At 31.0% G+C, this 21,868-nt stretch overlaps 1 protein-coding gene and 1 long non-coding RNA gene across 2 annotated transcripts; both read right to left on the minus strand.

Moving 5' to 3' along the window:
* Positions 1–16,186: 16,186 nt before the first annotated feature.
* LOC139861390 (uncharacterized) lies at positions 16,187–17,175 on the minus strand. Its single transcript, XR_011763749.1, has 3 exons — positions 16,989–17,175; positions 16,748–16,804; positions 16,187–16,387 (listed from the first exon to the last, which is right to left on the minus strand). It is a non-coding gene; the product is annotated as an uncharacterized lncRNA (long non-coding RNA).
* A 1,446-nt stretch (positions 17,176–18,621) lies between these two features.
* On the minus strand, positions 18,622–19,768 carry LOC139861790 (LOB domain-containing protein 37-like). The gene is made up of 2 exons (XM_071850296.1): positions 19,503–19,768; positions 18,622–19,275 (listed from the first exon to the last, which is right to left on the minus strand). The coding sequence occupies exons 1-2, from the start codon at positions 19,684–19,686 to the stop codon at positions 18,839–18,841; spliced, it is 621 nt and encodes a 206-aa protein (XP_071706397.1). The 5' UTR covers positions 19,687–19,768; the 3' UTR covers positions 18,622–18,838.
* Between the last annotated feature and the right edge of the window lie 2,100 nt (positions 19,769–21,868).

Here is a 21,868-nt window from a genome sequence, read left to right on the forward strand (position 1 = left end):
CATATATAATCATATTCGTTTAATGGTTCGTGAATCGTTGGAACTTGGTTGAAGTTGAATGAATGTATGAACATAGTTTAAAATTCTTGAAATTTAACTTAACAAATATTGCTTATCGTGTCGAAAATATATAAAGATTAAAGTTTAAATTTGGTTGGAAATTTCCGGGTTGTCACATAAATATACTATTAGTAAAGCTATAAATTATATAACTATTTCTCAGATCACCGTTTATTTTAAAATCACATAAGTTCGAATTAAAATTCTCTAAATAATAATCAAAACGTCCAACGAGTATTACAATTATTAAATAATTATATTTGATATACTCTCTCTATATATATAGATTTATTTGATTAAAATTTTTAATTATATCGTATATCATTTTATATTTTTCTGGTCTAACGATTAAATCGTATATTATTATTATAAGTTATTATTATATATTTATACATATTTTTATATTTATATTTATATGTATACACATTTAATTACAAATAATGGTTCGTGAATCATCGAGATTGGTCGAAGTTAAATGAATGCAAGAAAATTGTTCAAAAATTTTGAGACTCTAGATAACAGACTTTGCTTATCGTATCAGAATTATGAAATCATATAGAGAATTAAGTTAAAAATAAGTCAAAATTTTCCGGGCCATGACAGTATTTACCCGTTAAAGAAATTTCGTCCTGAAATTTGATGGAGGTCGTCATGGCTAACAATAAGAATGTTTTCATGACGAATATGAGTTGATAAATAGAGTTTTATCATCATTGAGTAATATGGATAAAATAATTCGATTACTCGAGGAGTACGAGTGAAGCTATCGTAAAAGAATGAAATGAAGAAAATAAAGATTCGTCTTAACTTTTGATGTAGTCACGGTTGATTTCCGGAATTCATGGGATTTAGAGAAAATATTCTAAGCAGAAAGGAAATGTATTAGCACAATTAATTAGCAAACTGCCAGAATCACGGAAAGGATAGAATTATCATGAAAATATGTGCTTGATATGTTTAGAGGTTAAATAGAATGAAAGAGTTATGTAACATGGTACATGATGACGGTATTATCTGTGAATCATCACGTTCCATTAGAAATTCAGCATGACTTACTATAATATAACCACGTTGGCCAGGCGCCATTATATTATACTAACTCATGCTTCAATTCCCAACACTTCTCTAGGAAATCATTCATAATTTAAACTCGAATTTTACATAATATAGAAACTAAAACAGTTTCCTTTATGATGTAATATAGATAGCACGAATAGATAAATAATTTCGGACAAGGATAGCTGTGAAGGTATCCTCAAGAATATCGAAGATATTTAAAACGGAAGATACGATGATATTTTATAATTTTTAAAGTACCTGAAATTAAAGGATGATGCAGAAACTTTTTCTGCAAAGAATTGAAATAAGTAGGAAGAAAGACATTCGCTGAAGATTTCATCAGACACTGAAACATATGGGTTCTTTGAATACAGGTTTAGTCCTTGTGATTTGTCCACAGTCTCCTTCATGGTTTGCTCAATTCGTTTTTTGTTACCAAGTTTTCTATTGAGCATTTCCAACACTCCATTCTTTATCATCAAACTTTTGGCCATTAAGACCATCTACAGCTTTTGCTGCTTCATTAGCATGCAATGTTACCATATCTGAATCATTGGTTATCAATCCGAGGTGTTTCAAGAATTTTGAAGGGTTTGAACGCAGATTGTAATCGTCAAGATACATATGATGTTTAAGATGAAATCAAGTGGCAAACTTGAAGAAATGTTTAGTTTCATATGTTATAATCAATATTTTAATATGTTTTAATTGTCCAATGTTAGTAGTCCAATGTTAGTAGTCCAATAGTCCATATATAGTTTAATATATAATCTTCGAATTAATTAAGACGTATTGTATTGCCTAAGACTCAATCTCGACTCATTGTACAAATATTGTCTTTGAAGTAATCTCGACGTATTGTGCACATGTGTCTTACGATTGATCCGACATATTGTATATGTATTGTCTTAATTAATTATATTATATTGTCTCAGGTTTAACCAAGACTAGTATATTATGACAGTATTTAAATGATGATAGTTAAAGTGCGTAAAATAAATAACATTATTTAAATGACGATAAGTAAAATTGCGAATATTAAAATTGCGATAATTAATTGCGATAATTAAAATGTCAATAAATAAAATGTAATAAGGATATAGTCATAACGGATATAGGAACAGTTAGCTAGGATATTGTTAGCGTGGATTCTTAACAAAATTTCACATAGTTAATTAGTTTGTTTCTAATCAATTTTTATTCTGTCAATAATTTCTTCATTATGCCACATGTTGAATCTTGACTTGGATTCTGATTTGTCAAAATTCGAATATGTAATTGAATTTGAATGAAAATGATTGCTCTTTGGGGAACGGATACGTATGTATGTGGATATAGGTAAGATAGTAAAAGGCTATTGAATCAGAATTGAAGGATGTACAGTGTAATGTATTAATGTGAAGTCTAAATATTTCTCGGGTATTACCTACCCGTTAAAATATTCTCATCATTAACAGTTTGTACAAAAGAATCTTTGATGTAGAACGATACGTAGAACGATACATAGAACGAAGATAATCGATGTAGAACGAAGATAATCGATGTAGAACGATATGTAGAACGAAGATTATGCTCGAGGTATAGATTGTGATGTTGAGGCGTGTGATGTTAATGTTGATGTTGTTGGTACAAGTGTTGATACTGATGATACTGTTGGTGTCGGTGATGTTGCTGGTGCTTGTAAGTTTTGTATCATATTCTCCAAAGCCACAACTCGAGCGCGAAGCTCGTTGACTTCTTTTATTACTCCGGGATGATTGGCAGTTGGAACGATCGAATGAATAAGATTTAGAATCTGAGATAGTGTATAATCATTGCGAGATATCCTGACAATGAGGGTGAAAATGTTGTTTTGGATTGGTTTGCCGGTGAGTGCTTCAGGTTCATCGCCAAGAGGTGAATTCGTTTGGTGGAAAGGATCGCCTTCTTCTCGTCTCCATTGATTAAGTCGACTACGAACTCATCCCCAATTCATCCAGAATTGATGATGGCTAATTGGTTGATCTATTTTGGTTACACTGCTTTCGGAGCTCAGGTGGATATCTATATCGGAATAGCAATCGGAATAGATATCGAAATCTGAGGAACTTGAACTAGTTGCGAGTTCCATCTTGCACGATCAGATAAAGGATTTATGAAATGATTTTCGGATATAGGACACCTATATATAATACAGAAGATCCCGTAGATTACGGAGGAACTTTCGGGAGCTATCAGGCAAAGTTTACAGTTACAGATACGCTAAGCTATGAATTTATCTATACACTATCTATGCAATCAATGCAGTAAGACGTGTCTAGACTATGAATGATAAGTAGGTAATTTTCGACAAGAAATGATAAGCAAAACTTTTGATATGCAGACACGGTCGAAGTCCAGACTCACTAATACATCCTAACAATATCCGGTTAGACACACTAATGCAAGACCTGGTTCGCTAAGATCCCTGCTCTGATACCAATTGTGATGACCCGTCCAAATCCACCTGGACGAACACATCAACATCTGGTCCCATTTTGAGGTACTGACCTCTATATGATACGTTTTACAAGCATTGCATTCATTTGAAAAGACAAACTCATTTCAAAATATAACCTTTCTATACAAATGATATTTGATACCCATAATATGAATGACTCATAATAGTCTTTTTTAACTCAAACGACTTGAATGCAACGTCTTTTGAAATATGCATGAATGACTCCATGTAACATCTTTAAAATGAGCAAATGCATAGCGGAAGATTTCTTTAATACCTAAGAATAAACATGTTTAAAAGTGTCAACCAAAAGGTTGGTGAGTTCATAGGTTTATCATAAACAATAAAATTCAGTAATTTTGATAAACCACAAGATTTAAACATGCTTGGCACAAATGGGTCCGTATCCTATACCCACATGTAATGTCCATGTGATTTCTTTTAAATACTGTACGAAACTATTTTTCAAAATTTTTAATAACCGTACACATATCTCGTGTACAAAATATCATACACATAACCTGTGTATAAAAATCATTCTCTCTATATATAACCTTGCTTGGTAACCGACCTTAACATTTATTGTGCATAAAGAATATTCCCAAAACATACAGGCGTAAAGCAATCAGTATGATAAACACAGAATCATTCCGTATGTTTAATATATAGTCCTCGAAGTACTAAAGCATCCGTAACCCGGATGGGGGTGTCAGTTCCCGTAGATCTACCTTTAGGATTCGCGTCAATTAGGGGCCATTTCCCTAATTCTTAGGTTACCAAGCTATAATAATCAGGGGGAAATATTAGGTATAATAACCAACAAAACTTCTCGTCTGTATAATAATTCATTCGAGGAATGTTTTGCTTGTGTCTATCTCGTCAAACATTTATAAAAGCATTGCATGTATTCTCAGCCCAAAAATATATATTGCAACAGCATTTAATAAAAAGTGATCAAATGAACTCACGATACTGTATTTCGTAGTAATTATGCATATGACGGCACTGAACAAGTGCAGGGTCGGCCTCGGATTCACGAACATATATCAGTTATATATATATTAACACATATAATTTTAATCGAACAAATTTATATATTATTAGTGATACAAATGGTATCTTAATAAATTAGTTAATATATTTATTTTATATGCTTTTAAATAAATAATTAATAATTAATATTTATTATAATAATATTAATATAGTTTTTGTTAAATATATTTTTATATAACTACTTTTTATTGTAATAATAATAATATTAATAGTAGTATTGATAATAATAATATTGTTATAATAATAATAATAATGATAATAAAAATAATAATAATAATAATAATAATAATAATAATAATAATAATAATAATAATAATAATAATAATAATAATAATAATAATAATGATACTAGTAGTAAAAATGATAATAATAATAATAATGTTAAAAATAATAATATTAATGTTAAAAAAATAATAATAATGATAATAAAAATAATGATAATTCTACTAATAATAATAATAATGATAGTTTTAATGATAATAAAATGATAATTTTAGTGAAAATAATAATTTTAATATTAAAGATATTTTTAATAATAAAATGATACTTTTAATAATAATAATAATAATAATAATAATAATAATAATAATAAAAATAACGATAATACCCAAGACCTCTAGCTAACCCGCCACTCAACCAAACCAACTGCTCTGATATTGTTTTTCTAAATTATTCTTAACTTAAATTTATATAACCCGTACGAATCTGTTACCATTTTCTCAACATTATCATCTAGATCATCACGTCATCACCATTTATTCAAGTTCTTTGGCCCAAAAGAAGAACTACGTATCGGCCCAACAACTTAAACCAGGTTCACGGCCCAATAGATCTAGTTCTCAAGGCCCAATCTCTAGAGCAAGTAACCGATCGATATTTGTAGGGTTTTATCGTTAGAGTATTAAACGAAAACGAGGTATTAACAGTTATTATTATTATCCCATCATTAAACCATCATCATCACATCATCTTCCATTATAATAGCGTAAATTAATAGTGGATCGTGACAGGTATTTGGTCTGTGACTTTCTATTTGTTTTAACAAATTGCACAATTCTTTAATGAATTAATATTTCCTTTCTTTATAAGCTGTCGGCCAAAAGGAAAAGAAAAGAACGTGTGCAGTTTAGATTGTTGATTAGAAGCAGAAACACAAGTTTACAATAGCAACGATGGTTGGATGGCGGTTTGTGAGGTAACGATGGTGGTTATTCATGGCCATTGGGTTCGAATTGTAGATGGTGGTTTCATCAGAAAATAGGAATAAAGTGCAGCATTTAATCTGTTAACTAGGTGTTTAATGATGGAGTTTATGTGATGGTTGTCATATCAGAGAAGGGTGGTGACAGTTGATTGATTAAAATAGAAAAGTCGAGCAGCAACAAAACAGTAGGAACAAAAATTAGAATTGGTTGATGGTGGTGTGGCTGTTTGGTTTTCAAAACAGAAACAGTAACAGTAGCATCAAAATAGCAGTAAACAATGGTGTTGGGTGGCGGTTTGCGGTGGTTTAATTTTAAGAGAGAGAAGAGAGAGAGAGAGAGGGGTGGAGATAGGGTTGTAGTGGTGATTGAAATGGGTGGAGGATGCTGGTGGTTGTTGGGTTCACGAAGGTGAAAGTGGCTGTTTAGTTGGATGGTTTAAGGTGGTGGTTCTAACAATCATAACCAAAATAAAATAACAAGAACCCGATTTAAGATGTTTGTTTGTTCGATTACGAAAGATAGAAAAAAATAAGTGTAGCAGGAACATACCATAGTAAATGGGTTTTTCTTTGTTGGCCATGTTTGATCAAAGGAATGAAACGGAACATATGTAAGGTAGTAGTTGGCGGTTAATGGTGATGATTGAATTTGTCGTGGAGGTGGTGGAGAGAGGTGACGGTTATGGTTTTATGGTGGTCTTGTCTAGCAGTAGCAAACAAGTAAACTAATTTGGTACTTAGTTAAAACAGAAAACTAGTAACTGGATGGTGTTCATGGTGGTTGTTGATGAAGGTGAGGGTGATATGATCTTCGAACGGTAGCCAAGGGTGATCGAAAGTGTTGATTTCCAACTGTAGTAGAAATCGAACTAGCAGCTCAAAGATTGTTCGGTTTTGGTGTTCTTCGACAGTAGCAAGTAACCGAGATGAATTGAAGGTGATCTAGTGATGGTCTTAATGATGGGTTGGTAAACATGGTGTTTTGCGGGTAGATGATGGTGTTTTAATGGTTGTCCGAAGTTGATGATCTATGTTTGAAGAATGTAGGTTTGGTTATGCAGTGAAAACGTTTTGTATCTCTATGTCTCTGTATAATATATATATATATATATATATATATATATATATATATATATATATATATATATATATATATATATATATATATATATATATATATATATATATATATATATATATATATATATATATATATATATATATATATATATATGTATATATGTATATATATGAATATGAGATGGAGATAGTGGAGGAAATAACAAAATCAGTTACATGATTTCAATTAACTAAAGTAATGATAAGATTGAAATTGATAACCGAAAGTGAAAGTATAATATAATAATAATTATAATATAATTTAAAATATAAACGTGTGATTAAGTTAGCCGTTGTCTACTATTTCATTCACGGACTGAAATTCGTGCTCCGTTGATAATGGACAAAAGTACACAGAAAAATCCTAAATTTTTATATTAAACATCTTTACTCATTCTAATAATTATTTTATAAAAACGGTCATTAATTGTTTAAAACTATTAAATCAACTGACCGAGCTCGATCTCAGGTAAAATGTTAAAATTTAATAATTAGGTCCTAAATATACTTTTAGTAAAGCTATAATTTATATAACTATTTCTCAAATCACCGTTTATTTTAAAATCACATAAGTTCGAATTCAACTTCTCTAAATAATAATCGAAACGTCCAACGAGTATTACAATTATTAAATAATTATATTTGATATACTATATATATATATATATATATATATATATATATATATATATATATATATATATATATATATATATATATATAGATTTATTTGAATAACAATTTAATTATATCGTATATCATTTTATATTTTTCTGGTCTAACGATTAAATCGTATATTATTATTTTCAATTATTATTATATATATACATATATTTATATTTATATTTATATTTATATTTATATTTATATTTATATTTATATGTATACACATTTAATTACAAATAATGGTTCGTGAATCGTCGGGAATGGTCGAAGTTAAATGAATGCAAGAAAATTGTTCAAAAATTTTGAGACTCTAGATAACAGACTTTGCTTATCGTGTCAGACTTATGAAATCATATAGAGAATTAAGTTAAAAATAATTCGAAATTTTTCGGGCCGTGACATAACTGAAGGGTTACCGAGTTTTTCCCACTCATTTGTATGACAGGACGTGCCTAGTCGCTCAACCGTCGAGATGGCTAATCAACTTTCTTTCCATCATTGTTTTGCATGTGCATGTAACAATATTTGCTAGATTTTTACAAAAACACTTCATTTTTTAATTTTAGTGTTCGACATACTAAAGTATTTATTTATTTTTTTAAACGGCTATTTCAACATCGAATACTCTCATTTGTCATCCACACACGAGTTAGGAGGAAACTCTTCACACATCATCGCTACATTGGATACCCGGTGTGCTTTGGATTAAACCGAGTGGCTTAGGACATACACATTTATTCATCACAACAAAATTCTTGAGAAAACCTATCCCTGGATTTGAACATGCGCCAATTAGGATTCAGATCCTATCTGGAGCTTATACCACTCAGACAATGTATCGGTAGTAGCACATTTGTAATATTCGCACAATAATTGCGCATAAAGCTGCAGATTGTTCATCATGCACAAGGCATGAGAATAAGGTGCAACATGCCAATATCGTTACATACGGGATATGGTGATCATACATTTTAAGATTATTTATATATATATAAATTGTGGTAAATGGTGTCACCATTTCATTGGCTAACACCAAACGTTAACAGTAACTGCTACCCATATCCTTCAAACTATGATTCGATTTATCTGTAGGTATTTGTACACAAGTCATAATTCCATTTAATGGGTTCCTCTTCTTAATAATTTAAGGTGAGTAAATAACCATTTCTCTTAACTTTTCTTTACAATGTTATCACTGTAGTTGTTCTTATTCATAACGAAAGTTTGCAGATTGTGAGATTTTCATGGAAAATCCCATATTAGCATAATTTATTGCTTTGTATTTTTTACTTGCTCTCTAAAAAAGTGTTCTTTGTATTATTCGACTATTAATTGCAAATTATACATTTAAACACTTGGGTTGTAACTTCATTCTGATAAACATATATGAGCATATTGAAAAGGTGATCTTATATTTGATTTCTGCTTAAATATTCATCTTTTTATGGGTTATGAATCACTATGTCATTAATTGTTTTGCTTATGTTTGACTATATGCAGATTGTTCTTTTTTGATGATGAGTGCACAACCTGTTTGTTGAAATGCCCAACAAATGATTTACTAATAATGGTGCAAATTTATTGCTCTTGATTTATATTTATTTGGTGCAGGAGCAAATATATGTAGCCATCGCTCTTAGTTGGTATTTTGCTTTAACATGTATAGTTATAGTTTATCTTTCATTAATGGTGTTTGCTTCACTTGATGGTCAACATCGGTCAAGAAATAACCAAATTCGAGCGTCTAGACCCCTGTTATGCAGCGTAGTAATTTGCTTATTTGATGACGTATTCACGCAGGTAGTTTAATAATCTATATATGCTTATATATGGTTTTTTTTTCCATAGTTTTTTGGTGTAACTGCAGAAATAGTCAGACGGTTGATGGAGGTTTTAATTGACTGATTTTGTAATTTGAACCCAACTGATCGTGCAACTATAGTTGCTTGGGTATTTCATTTGAAGGTGAAAGAGTTTGTGTCCGTGTTAAAAAAGGAAGAACATTTCGGTCATTATGAAGTAGGTATGGCTTCTTTTTGGCAGAATTTTATATTCCAATGTGCCAAAATCTAATTATGTTTACTGGTAACATATTCCGTGTATTTTTCTTAATATGTTTTTTAGATGTTCGTTGGTTACTGAATGATAAATATGTGTCCCCTTTTTGAGTATTATTATTTAGTGTTTGTTGATAACTGTTGTTTATAGTATTCCATACGTGTTGTTCAAATTCATTTTGTTATATACTCAATCATTAATCATGTTCTAAAGAACTTTCTTACGATTTATTCACGTTTAACGTTGCTACGTAGTCTACCACAAAGAGAGTACTATAGGAAATGGAACGGATTTGAGGTAACGTACATCATACCTATGTAGTATGCTGACTCTTTTTTGGTTATGGGCCTTTCATAGCTCTTAATAATGAGCCTACACCAATTGGTTATTTTGTTTACCATCTTCTTTTTAATTCGTTCTATTTTCTCAATTTTCTCTGTAGCAATTTTTGTAGCTACAGCGTGTAAGCATGGGTTTGGGTATCTCTTTTGTCAACCATGTACGTAAATTATCATGTGAGCTCTCTAGCCATCTTCATTCGGAAGGCCAACAATACTTTCATAGTTTAAAAGCAGGTATGTCCTTATTTTTGTTAAATCTCAATTTTTGTTGCATGACTTTCTGCACATATAAGCTGCTGAATAGTTTCACGTATTTTTGCTATATTTATGTTGTTGTGGATGAACGATTTTTATCGTGGCAATTGTAGTACGTTTTGTGAGTCCTCTGCCAGTTTGAACATTGGATGTATGTATTTATGATTGTAGCTGTGTAATTTTTATGACTTCCAATATACATGTTTGTTGAAATATCCTAATGAATTGGTAAATATTGAGAATGTCTTTTCCGAGTTCGGTTTTTATGGTGTTATTAATGGAAAGAATATAATTGAAGTTTGTAAATTGAAATTTAATGGGTCTGTTGTTATAGGTCTGGTGGGTAATTTGGATTTTTGAATAACTACAAGAAGTAAAAAAAATGTTAGTTTATTTGCTGTGATTCTCATCTTGGTACGCAATTTGTGCAAGATCTTGGGTTTTTTTGTGTTCATTTCATCTGAATGTTCGTTAATTTGTTGTAAATCTCATGTTAGTAGGTAATATGTTCAAGATTTTGTTTTTTTTATATTTTGTCGTCGTTCGATTTTATGGTTGTCAGTTGTGACGCTGCTGCTGATGGGTGTGATTGTATCGATGGTAATAACGTTTGATTTCGGTAACATGTTTTTTCCAGAGTTAGATATCGTGTCTTCAAAAACGAGGTTAATCTTAAGCTATTATTTTAGATTTTAGATTAAATTTTTGATGATTTTTTTGGTTTGATTTCATCATAAGTTTGAATACATAATTAAGTTTATTAAAAGTGTAATGTGGTAACGGCTTCTTTACCAATCGTCTCCGATGTAAGCACCACCGGCTTCTTGGTATTTGCGTCTGGTGTTACCAACTTATGCCATCGCTTCTTCTGCTAGAAGTAAGGTTTGATTTTTTTTCGATTGTTAATTTTTTTTAAAGTTTCTTTGTTGTTTTTTTTTAATTTAATTAATCTAAGTTGCTGATTGCTTGATTGTTTACTTTTGGTTGTTTATTAACTTTAATCTAACTGTTGTAGGTTTGCTACTTTCAGTTTTTAATCTCCATTTACTATACGTATTTGTAAATGCTTTTTGTCAACATGTATTGTGCTTATAATTTATTTTGTTTTGTTTACTTTTAAAACTTTGTTGTTATACTTCGTATTTGTGTTTGATGACTACAAACAAGTATTAATCTGTTTGTGTTTTTTGATTGTGCTTAAAGTCTTGCATTTGCAAAGATATTGAAATATATAGGTTCTTACTCTTTGTTACTTATAGTTTTGGTTTGTATATGTCAATGTGAATGTGTAGTGGTTTGATGTTAGTGTTTTTTTTTTTTTTTTTTTAATGTTATTGTTGCTGCTGCTGTATGTTGAAAGGACTTGATGGTGCTAATGATTTATGTTTAAGTGCTACTGTATGTAGAAAATATGGTTTCTAAAAGGTTTATGTTGAAAGGCATAGATGGATTATTTATAACTTTGTTATGTTAATAACTTATGTGTAATTTTTACTTTTCATTACATATTGAACTTTCATGATTTGTGTTTTATTCTTAGTTTTCTCATACTGTAAGGTTCCTTACAACTTCAATTGAAGGTTGGTTTTTCTTTTTCATAAAGGGCATAATATAATGAAAAATAATGTTTGTTGTTGCACGTTCTTTAATTGATTTTTTAAAATTTGTTGTTTATTACAGGGTTTCTGTCGTTGTTGAGGTTACCGTGCTTAAGGTCTTGCATTTGCAAAGGTATTGTAATATATTTAGGTTGTAACATAATTCGTCTATGTAGCTTCAGGACTTATATTGTTTTAAATCATATTGTCTTCGTTCACTACCGCTGTTTGAATCCTTATATTGTGACATGTAACTTCAGGACTTATAAGGACTTTCGCTTATAATTAAATGTTGTTTGTAAAAGGATCGTGTCTAATGTATTTATATGCCAAATAGTTACTAAAGGTATATTTGACTTGTATTTCTGCCATGTAGCTTTAGGACTTATAATTGTATTACACATAACTTTGTTGACATATCACTGTTTGCACACTTATATACTACTGATCAAACTCAATGTCGTAGTTTGATAGTCTGATTTCTATTTCTCATTTGGATATTCTCCTTATTGAAGGTTAGGTAACGGAAGGGTAGCGACAATGACAACACCACCAGGAAAAATTGTCTTTGGTGCTCTCTGTCAACTATGTAAAGCATAACGGTTAGTGGTTAGTCGAATGTCCTCTAAATTATTTTATTGTAAGCAAAGTATTGTAATATTGTAAGCTATTAATTGTGTAAATTTCATATCTAACCAAGCAAATGATCAGTTACAGTAACTTACCATTCCATTTTTTTATATGATTTTATTATAGACATCATTTGTCTTGAGATTTGACACCATAGTATTTTCAAAGGTTAGAGTTCGGATTGTCAAAAACCCGCAGCGTAGCGCGGGCCAACACACTAGTTATCTTCAATAGAGTATCATAAGGTCCTTAAAATGTATTAACAATCTAACATTTTTACACTCGAAGTAGTTTTATCTATATGATTGAAACTAGTGTGTTGGCCCGCGCTACGCTGCGGGTTTTTGACAATCCGAACTCTAACCTTTGAAAATACTATGGTGTCAAATCTCAAGACAAATGATGTCTATAATAAAATCATATAAAAAAATGGAATGGTAAGTTACTGTAACTGATCATTTGCTTGGTTAGATATGAAATTTACACAATTAATAGCTTACAATATTACAATACTTTGCTTACATTAAAATAATTTAGAGGACATTCGACTAACCACTAACCGTTATGCTTTACATAGTTGACAGAGAGCACCAAAGACAATTTTTCATGGTGGTGTTGTCATTGTCGCTACCCTTCCGTTACCTAACCTTCAATAAGGAGAATATCCAAATGAGAAATAGAAATCAGACTATCAAACTACGACATTGAGTTTGATCAGTAGTATATAAGTGTGCAAACAGTGATATGTCAACAAAGTTATGTGTAATACAATTATAAGTCCTAAAGCTACATGGCAGAAATATAAGTCAAATATACCTTTAGTAACTATTTGGCATATAAATACATTAGACACGATCCTTTTACAAACAACATTTAATTATAAGCAAAAGTCCTTATAAGTCCTGAAGTTACATGTCACAATATAAGGATTCAAACAGCGATAGTGAACGAAGACAATATGATTTAAAACAATATAAGTCCTGAAGCTACATAGACGAATTATGTTACAACCTAAATATATTACAATACCTTTGCAAATGCAAGACCTTAAGCACGGTAACCTCAACAACGACAGAAACCCTATAATAAACAACAAATTTTAAAAAATCAATTAAAGAACGTGCAACAACAAACATTATTTTTCATTATATTATGCCCTTTATGAAAAAGAAAAACCAACCTTAAATTGAAGTTGTAAGGAACCTTACAGTATGAGAAAACTAAGAATAAAATACAAATCATGAAAGTTCAATATGTAATGAAAAGTAAAAATTACACAGAAGTTATTAACATAACAAAGTTATAAATAATCCATCTATGCCTTTCAACATAAACCTTTTAGAAACCAAATTTTCTACATACAGTAGCACTTAAACATAAATCATTAGCACCATCAAGTCCTTTCAACATACAGCAGCAGCAACAATAACATAAAAAAAAAAGACTAACATCAAACCACTACACATTCACATTGACATATACAAACCAAAACTATAAGTAACAAAGAGTAAGAACCTATATATTTCAATATCTTTGCAAATGCAAGACTTTAAGCACAATCAAAAAACACAAACAGATTAATACTGTTGGTAGTCATCAAACACAAATACGAAGGATAACAACAAAGTTTTAAAAGTAAACAAAACAAAATAAATTATAAGCACAATACCTGTTGACAAAAAGCATTTACAAATACGTATAGTAAATGGAGATTAAAAACTGAAAGTAGCAAACCTACAACAGTTAGATTAAAGTTAATAAACAACCAAAAGTAAACAATCAAGCAATCAGCAACTTAGATTAATTAAATTAAAAAAAAACAACAAAGAAACTTTAAAAAAAAATTAACAATCGGGAAAAAATCAATCCTTACTTCTAGCAGAAGAAGCGATGGCATAAGTTGGTAACACCAGACGCAAATACCAAGAAGCCGGTGGTGCTTACGTCGGAGACGATTGGTAAAGAAGCCGTTACCACATTACACTTTTAATAAACTTAATTATGTATTAAAACTTATGATGAAATCAAACCAAAAAAATCATCAAAAATTTAATCTAAAATCTAAAATAATAGCTTAAGATTAACCTCGTTTTTGAAGACACGATATCTAACTCTGGAAAAAACATGTTACCGAAATCAAACGTTATTACCATCGATACAATCACACCCGTCAGCAGCAACGTCACAACTGACAACCATAAAATCGAACGACGACGAAATAAAAAAAAACAAAATCTTGAACATATTACCTACTAACATGAGATTTACAACAAATTAACGAACATTCAGATGAAATTAACACAAAAAAACCCAAGATCTTGCACAAATTACGTACCAAGATGAGAATCACAGCAAATAAACTAACATTTTTTTACTTCTTGTAGTTATTCAAAAATCCAAATTACCCACCAGACCTATAACAACAGACCCATTAAATTACAAATTACAAACTTCAATTATATTCTTTCCATTAATAACACCATAAAAACCGAACTCGGAAAAGACATTCTCAATATTTACCAATTCATTAGGATATTTCAACAAACATGTATATTGGAAGTCATAAAAATTACACAGCTACAATCATAAATACATACATCCAATGTTCAAACTGGTAGAGGACTCACAAAACGTACTACAATTGCCACGATAAAAATCGTTCATCCACAACAACATAAATATAGCAAAAATATGTGAAACTATTCAGCAGCTTATATGTGCAGAAAGTCATGCAACAAAAATTAAGATTTAACAAAAATAAGGACATACCTGCTTTTAAACTATGAAAGTATTGTTGGCCTTCCGAATGAAGATGGCTAGAGAGCTCACATGATAATTTACGTACATGGTTGACAAAAGAGATACCCAAACCCATGCTTACACGCTGTAGCTACAAAAATTGCTACAGAGAAAATTGAGAAAATAGAACGAATTAAAAAGAAGATGGTAAACAAAATAACCAATTGGTGTAGGCTCATTATTAAGAGCTATGAAAGGCCCAGAACCAAAAAAGAGTCAGCATACTACATAGGTATGATGTACGTTACCTCAAATCCGTTCCATTTCCTATAGTACTCTCTTTGTGGTAGACTACGTAGCAACGTTAAACGTGAATAAATCGTAAGAAAGTTCTTTAGAACATGATTAATGATTGAGTATATAACGAAATGAATTTGAACAACACGTATGGAATACTATAAACAGCAGTTATCAACAAACACTAAATAATAATACTCAAAAAGGGGACACATATCTATCATTCAGTAACCAACGAACATCTAAAAAACATATTAAGAAAAATACACGGAATATGTTACCAGTAAACATAATTAGATTTTGGCACATTGGAACATAAAATTCTGCCAAAAAGAAGCCATACCTACTTCATAATGACCGAAATGTTCTTCCTTTTTTAACACGGACACAAACTCTTTCACCTTCAAATGAAATACCCAAGCAACTATAGTTGCACGATCAGTTGGGTTCAAATTACAAAATCAGTCAATTAAAACCTCCATCAACCGTCTGACTATTTCTGCAGTTACACCAAAAAACTATGGAAAAAAAACCATATATAAGCATATATAGATTATTAAACTAGGCTGCATAACAGGGGTCTAGACGCTCGAATTTGGTTGTTTCTTGACCGATGTTGACCATCAAGTGAAGCAAACACCATTAATGAAAGATAAACTATAACTATAAGTGTTAAAGCAAAATACCAACTAAGAGCGATGGCTACATATATTTGCTCCTGCACCAAATAAATATAAATCAAGAGCAACAAATTTGCACCATTATTAGTAAATCTTTTCTTGGGCATTTCAACAAACATGTTGTGCACTCATCATCAAAAAAGAACAATCTGCATACAGTCAAACATAAGCAAAACAATTAATGACATAGTGATTCATAACCCATAAAAAGATGAATATTTAAGCAGAAATCAAATATAAGATCGATACTACCTTTTCAATATGCTCATATATGTTTATCAAAATGAAGTTACAACCCAAGTGTTTAAATGTATAATTTGCAATTAATAGTCGAATAAAACAAAGAACACTTTTTTAGAGAGCAAGTAAAAAATACAAAGCAATAAATTATGCTAATATGGCATTTTCCATGAAAATCTCACAATCTGCAAACTTTCGTTATGAATAAGAAGAACAACTACAGTGATAACATTGTAAAGAAAAGTTAAGAGAAATGGTTATTTACTCACCTTAAATTATTAAGAAGAGGAACCCATTAAATGGAATTATGACTTGTGTACAAATACCTACAGATAAATCGAATCATAGTTTGAATTTCAAGAACCTATAGTTTGATTTTTTCTGATTAAATTGATACTTTTACCTTAAATTCACGGATTTAAACCCTAAAAATTAACAATTCCAATAACTATTAAAAGAAAGTAGAGGAACATTATATAGGAACCAAAAATCATAAATGAGAAAAAATACCTGTTGAATATGAAGGAATCTTGATTACAATCAGCCTTTTCATTGAATCTGAAACCAAGATGGTGGCGATGGAGCCGACGATGGTGGGGATGATGGAGCCGCTACAAATCGCTGGAACAATCTGGCGTGAAAACCCTAGGCAAATGAAGGTTGTGAAGGCGTATGAATGTGGGTTTGTAAAATGGATCGGGTCAGAGAAGGATATGAGTAGCGGTTACTGTTAACGTTTGGTCTTAGCCAGTGAAATGGTGACACTATTTACCACAATTTATATATATATAAATATGTCCGATGATGTTTAATTAGTGTAAAACAAAGTTAGAACTAAATACTTTACTAATATTATACGGTGCTTAGTGCAACATTAAATTTGACGTAACAATAAACAATTTTCACATAAAATAATAACGTATGTATGATTAAATTGACGTGAATTGATGTATTTATCCGTAATCAAAAATTTTAAGTTACAAAACACGGAGTATAATAATGTTTCCCATTGTTAAAAAACCTATAATACCTCTCTTCCATATCTATTGTTAATTATTTATTATGATATGTTTAAAATTAATTGTACATTTTTATAAATAGAAAAAAAATTAGGTGATAAAAACCTTTTATGACTCTTACTTTATTCATGTAAGAAAAAAAGATAAGTAAAAATAAGGGTAACTTAAATTGTATGTTTTCTTGTTTGTGGACAACAAGTTTGAGACAGAAAGAGTAATATTTTAATTTATATTTTAAATTTAAATTTAATATAATAATTGTTATTGTATCTCATAAAATAATTCAATAATGATATAAAATGTTACTGTCTAAATATTTACGCTCATAAATATAATAAATATAAATATAAATATTTACTCCCTCCGTCCCATATTTCTATTTTTGAATATCTTAAATTAATAGTTTACTTCTATAAATAGAAAAAAATAAAAAAATTAAATTCTATTATAACTTTAATGTATGTAGATGAGATTAAAAGAGAAAAAAAAAATAAGGGTTATATTGGAAAATATACAGAAAATACAATACTTTTATGATATTTTCTTAAGTTGTGTGTTTATTGTCTTTGAACAATTAATATGTGATGGAGAGAGTAGTAATTTATATAAATTAATATATATAAATATAAATATAAATATAAATATACATAAAATGATTATCTATTTCTGTCAAAATAGTACTCTGCAATTTAGTCCACTGTAGTTATGCAAACACAATAAATAAGCTCTAAGATATAATTTAAAAAAATGGAATATTATTAGAAGAGTAAAAGGTTAAAATATGTGTGTGAGGATTAAAAAAGAGTGTGTTAGAAATACATCTATAAAAGTGTCCAAAACCTTTATTTTCAAATCTTTATTTTCAAAGTATATAATATAATACATGTACTAAAAGGGGATGATTCTCACACACACTTTTTTGATCCTCAAACGCCTATTTTAACCTTTTACTCTTATAAAGATACTCAATTGGTGTGTGAGGATAAAAAAGTGTCTGTGAGAATCATCCCTACTAAAAGTGTCCAAAACCTTCGACCTAATAAAATAAAATTAAATAAGAATAAGAAAATTAATTATAAGAAACGTACACTTTAATTTATTTGCGGTTAACGAAACTCAGGATAGAAATAAACATAAAATATATATTACTGGAGTAGTAAATAAAAATATCACCGGCCAACTTTCATTTTCCCCTCGTTACAAAAACAAAATATGAGACGGAGGGCAATCCCGCGCCGGTGATCTACAAAAGTCGCCGGAATATATAAAAATCCGGCTTACAAATATACTTTATAAAATTAAAATCAAAATTGACAGTCAATCTGAATCAACCACTCATCATCATTTAAACAAATTCAACAGATGCACTTGATTTCCTTGTTGACTGTAATCATACTCTCCAAATCCACCGTCTAAATAACACGTTGTAGTAACCGATGAATCATCGGAATTCATCGACGGACTTCCGTGCCGTCGTTTCTCCGGTAAGCCTTTATTCGCCGGAAAACTATGATTCAGATCGAGATCCGGTGATGCTCGTCGGCGCTTTTGCACCTTCGATTGCATCTGTGTAACCGGATCCGACGAATCACCGTTCTCCGGCATCATCGGAAAACCGTCGATTAGTTCGGTCATCGGCCGTAAGGTTCCACCACGGAGTACTGTTTCCACCGATGCCTGACACACGCGCCAGTTTCCTGTCCATAACAGTCCGACGGCACCGTTCACCGGATTCACCGTCCGGCCAGCAGCTTCAAATAACAGCGATTGAAATAGTGCTGCATATGCACAACATCACCGGTAAGATTCACAATTATTAAAATTACTACGTAATACTTAATATTAATTATAATATAAACCCTAGCATTAAGCTTATAATGTCCTAATTACAATTTTACCCTGCAAAGTTGCGTTGTTAAGATTATAAAGCAGGGGCAAATTTGTAAAATTACAAAATATAATTTTAGGAAGAGTTATAAGTAACAAAAAATGAAATGATGATTACATGGACGTTGATTTTCCGGTACGGCGGAGATGAAGGACATAAGTCCGGCACGGCCGAAGAATTTAGCGACGAAGACGGTGGCGTGACCTTGAGCTTCAGGTGAATCGATCCATTGTAAACAAGGACGGAGGATACAAGTATCACTGCAGCCCTTTCTGAGGACTCTACAGCCATTGCAACTCATGGTTGAAATTTGAAACCCTAATTTGATTTGATTCCTTAGTGCGGAGAAATGAAACCGAGAAATGAGAGAGAAAAGAGATGTGGAGAATTGAAGGTGGAAGGGGGATTTGTAAAGGAAGGGTGAAGTGTGGTTAAGGTTAACTGTGGTTGAGTTAAAGAGGTAGTGGATGTAATTGTGGATTCCAAAGTATTGGGCAAGAGCGGCTGCGTGTTTTCGCGGATTTTTACCTGGTCTTTTTTTCGTATAATATCTCTGTGTTGTTCGTTGGATATTGGATAAATATTTTTATGCGTTTTTCACTTTTAGATCACAAATTATATTCTATGCTTTTTGGATAGTGATAACTACACAACCAATTTTTATAAATAGACAACCAAACATGCTTTACAGTGTTGTACTGTACAACACTGTAAAACAGTACAACACTGTAAAGCATGTTTGGTTGTGTATTTGTAAAAATTGGTTGTGTATATATTATCACCCTTTTAAAAGGGTGATGATATGTACACAACCTAAAATTGTTATGTACACAACTATGATGTTTTACAGTATTATACAGTACAACACTGTAAAACATGAAGGTTGTGTACATAACAATTTTGAGTTGTGTACATATCATTTTCCATTTCAAAATATATGGAATGGAATGGTATATATTCTCTTGTGGCAGTAATATTTACTAATCAGTATGTACCAATGGATTTCGCTATACTCCATTTTTCAACGAAAATTAAAATAAATTCGATCCAACGATCTTAATGTGAATGATAAAAATTTTCGATCTATTTGAAGTAGTGAACTAGAAACAAATACAACGAACAAATATACCACGAATACCAACACACCATACAACAAGTGATACAAACATATGAATCATCAATACTCGTAACCTTGCATAACAGCAATCAAATGATACATCAGAAAGAAATCGGAACTTGCAATTGATGTCGATAATAAGTGACACTCTGATGATCACGGACATCAAAAATAAATATCGATAAACCCCCAATATAACTCTAGTCATTAATTACGCGAACACATACACGCAAATTAGGAGCGAACACTCGGTTCCGAATACAATGGGACAACCATCTACCCACAACACTAAAACCCAACGACAAATGAATCCTGCGTTAAGGACCTCCTAATCTACCTGAGACCTCAACGACTCTAAACTTCAAAGATAATACATGTCAACAAATGTATCCACCAAGCAGAGGGGTAGGAAACCAATGCTAAGTGTCGAAGAAACCAATAGTCACGAAGACACATCCAAACTGAATGGTGTTTCAATGAGATGCAGGAAAGAGAACTGGAGTTGTGGCAAATTGTCAAAGGAAACCACCAAAAGTAAGAAACTGCAACGAAGGAGCCTAGTGACGTATACAACTGAAATCAGATCGTGATCGCAACGATTAAACCCTTGTAACTAGGGATGGCAATGGTCACCCGATCTAGCGGATATCCATCTGATCCACCCGCTTCATGGTGGATATAGATGAACCTAAATGGATATGGATATGGATATGGATGAACCTAAATGGATATGGATATGGACATGGACATGGATGAAAAGTTTCATCCATGGATATATCCATTAACACTCGAAATACATATATAAATACATAAATATGAATATATGCTTATATATTTCCTATTACAAATGCGTTTACTGTTAGATTTACATTTTTTTCAACCCTATAATGAAATAACTATGATATATTACAATAAAACACATATTTCTAACAAAATAAACGAACAAATTACAGATTTAGTTTTTCATAATCTATGTTTAATAGTATATATTCAACGAATGTGTTTTATCTTCGATAAAGATTTAACACCCTTGAATATTTGCTATACTACGTTGTTGTTTTCATCGCATATTACGAAATATTATAACATCTTTATAATATCCGATGGATATTCATTAACCCGCTTCATCTAATAGATATGGATATGGATGGATAAAGAACAATTAAATGGATATGGATATGGATGAACAAAAGCTAAATGAATATGGATATAGATACGGCATCACCCGACCCATATCTGATCCATTGTCATCCCTACTTGTAACTCCTAACACCACCTAATTGTCATACCCCAAAATAAGGCCGGGGAAATATGACTTCACAATATCACAACACAAGTATGTATAAACGAGAACGAATCTATATGA

Source organism: Rutidosis leptorrhynchoides, chromosome 8 (genome assembly GCF_046630445.1).
Source record: "Rutidosis leptorrhynchoides isolate AG116_Rl617_1_P2 chromosome 8, CSIRO_AGI_Rlap_v1, whole genome shotgun sequence".
NCBI classification, from domain to species: Eukaryota; Viridiplantae; Streptophyta; class Magnoliopsida; order Asterales; family Asteraceae; genus Rutidosis; species Rutidosis leptorrhynchoides.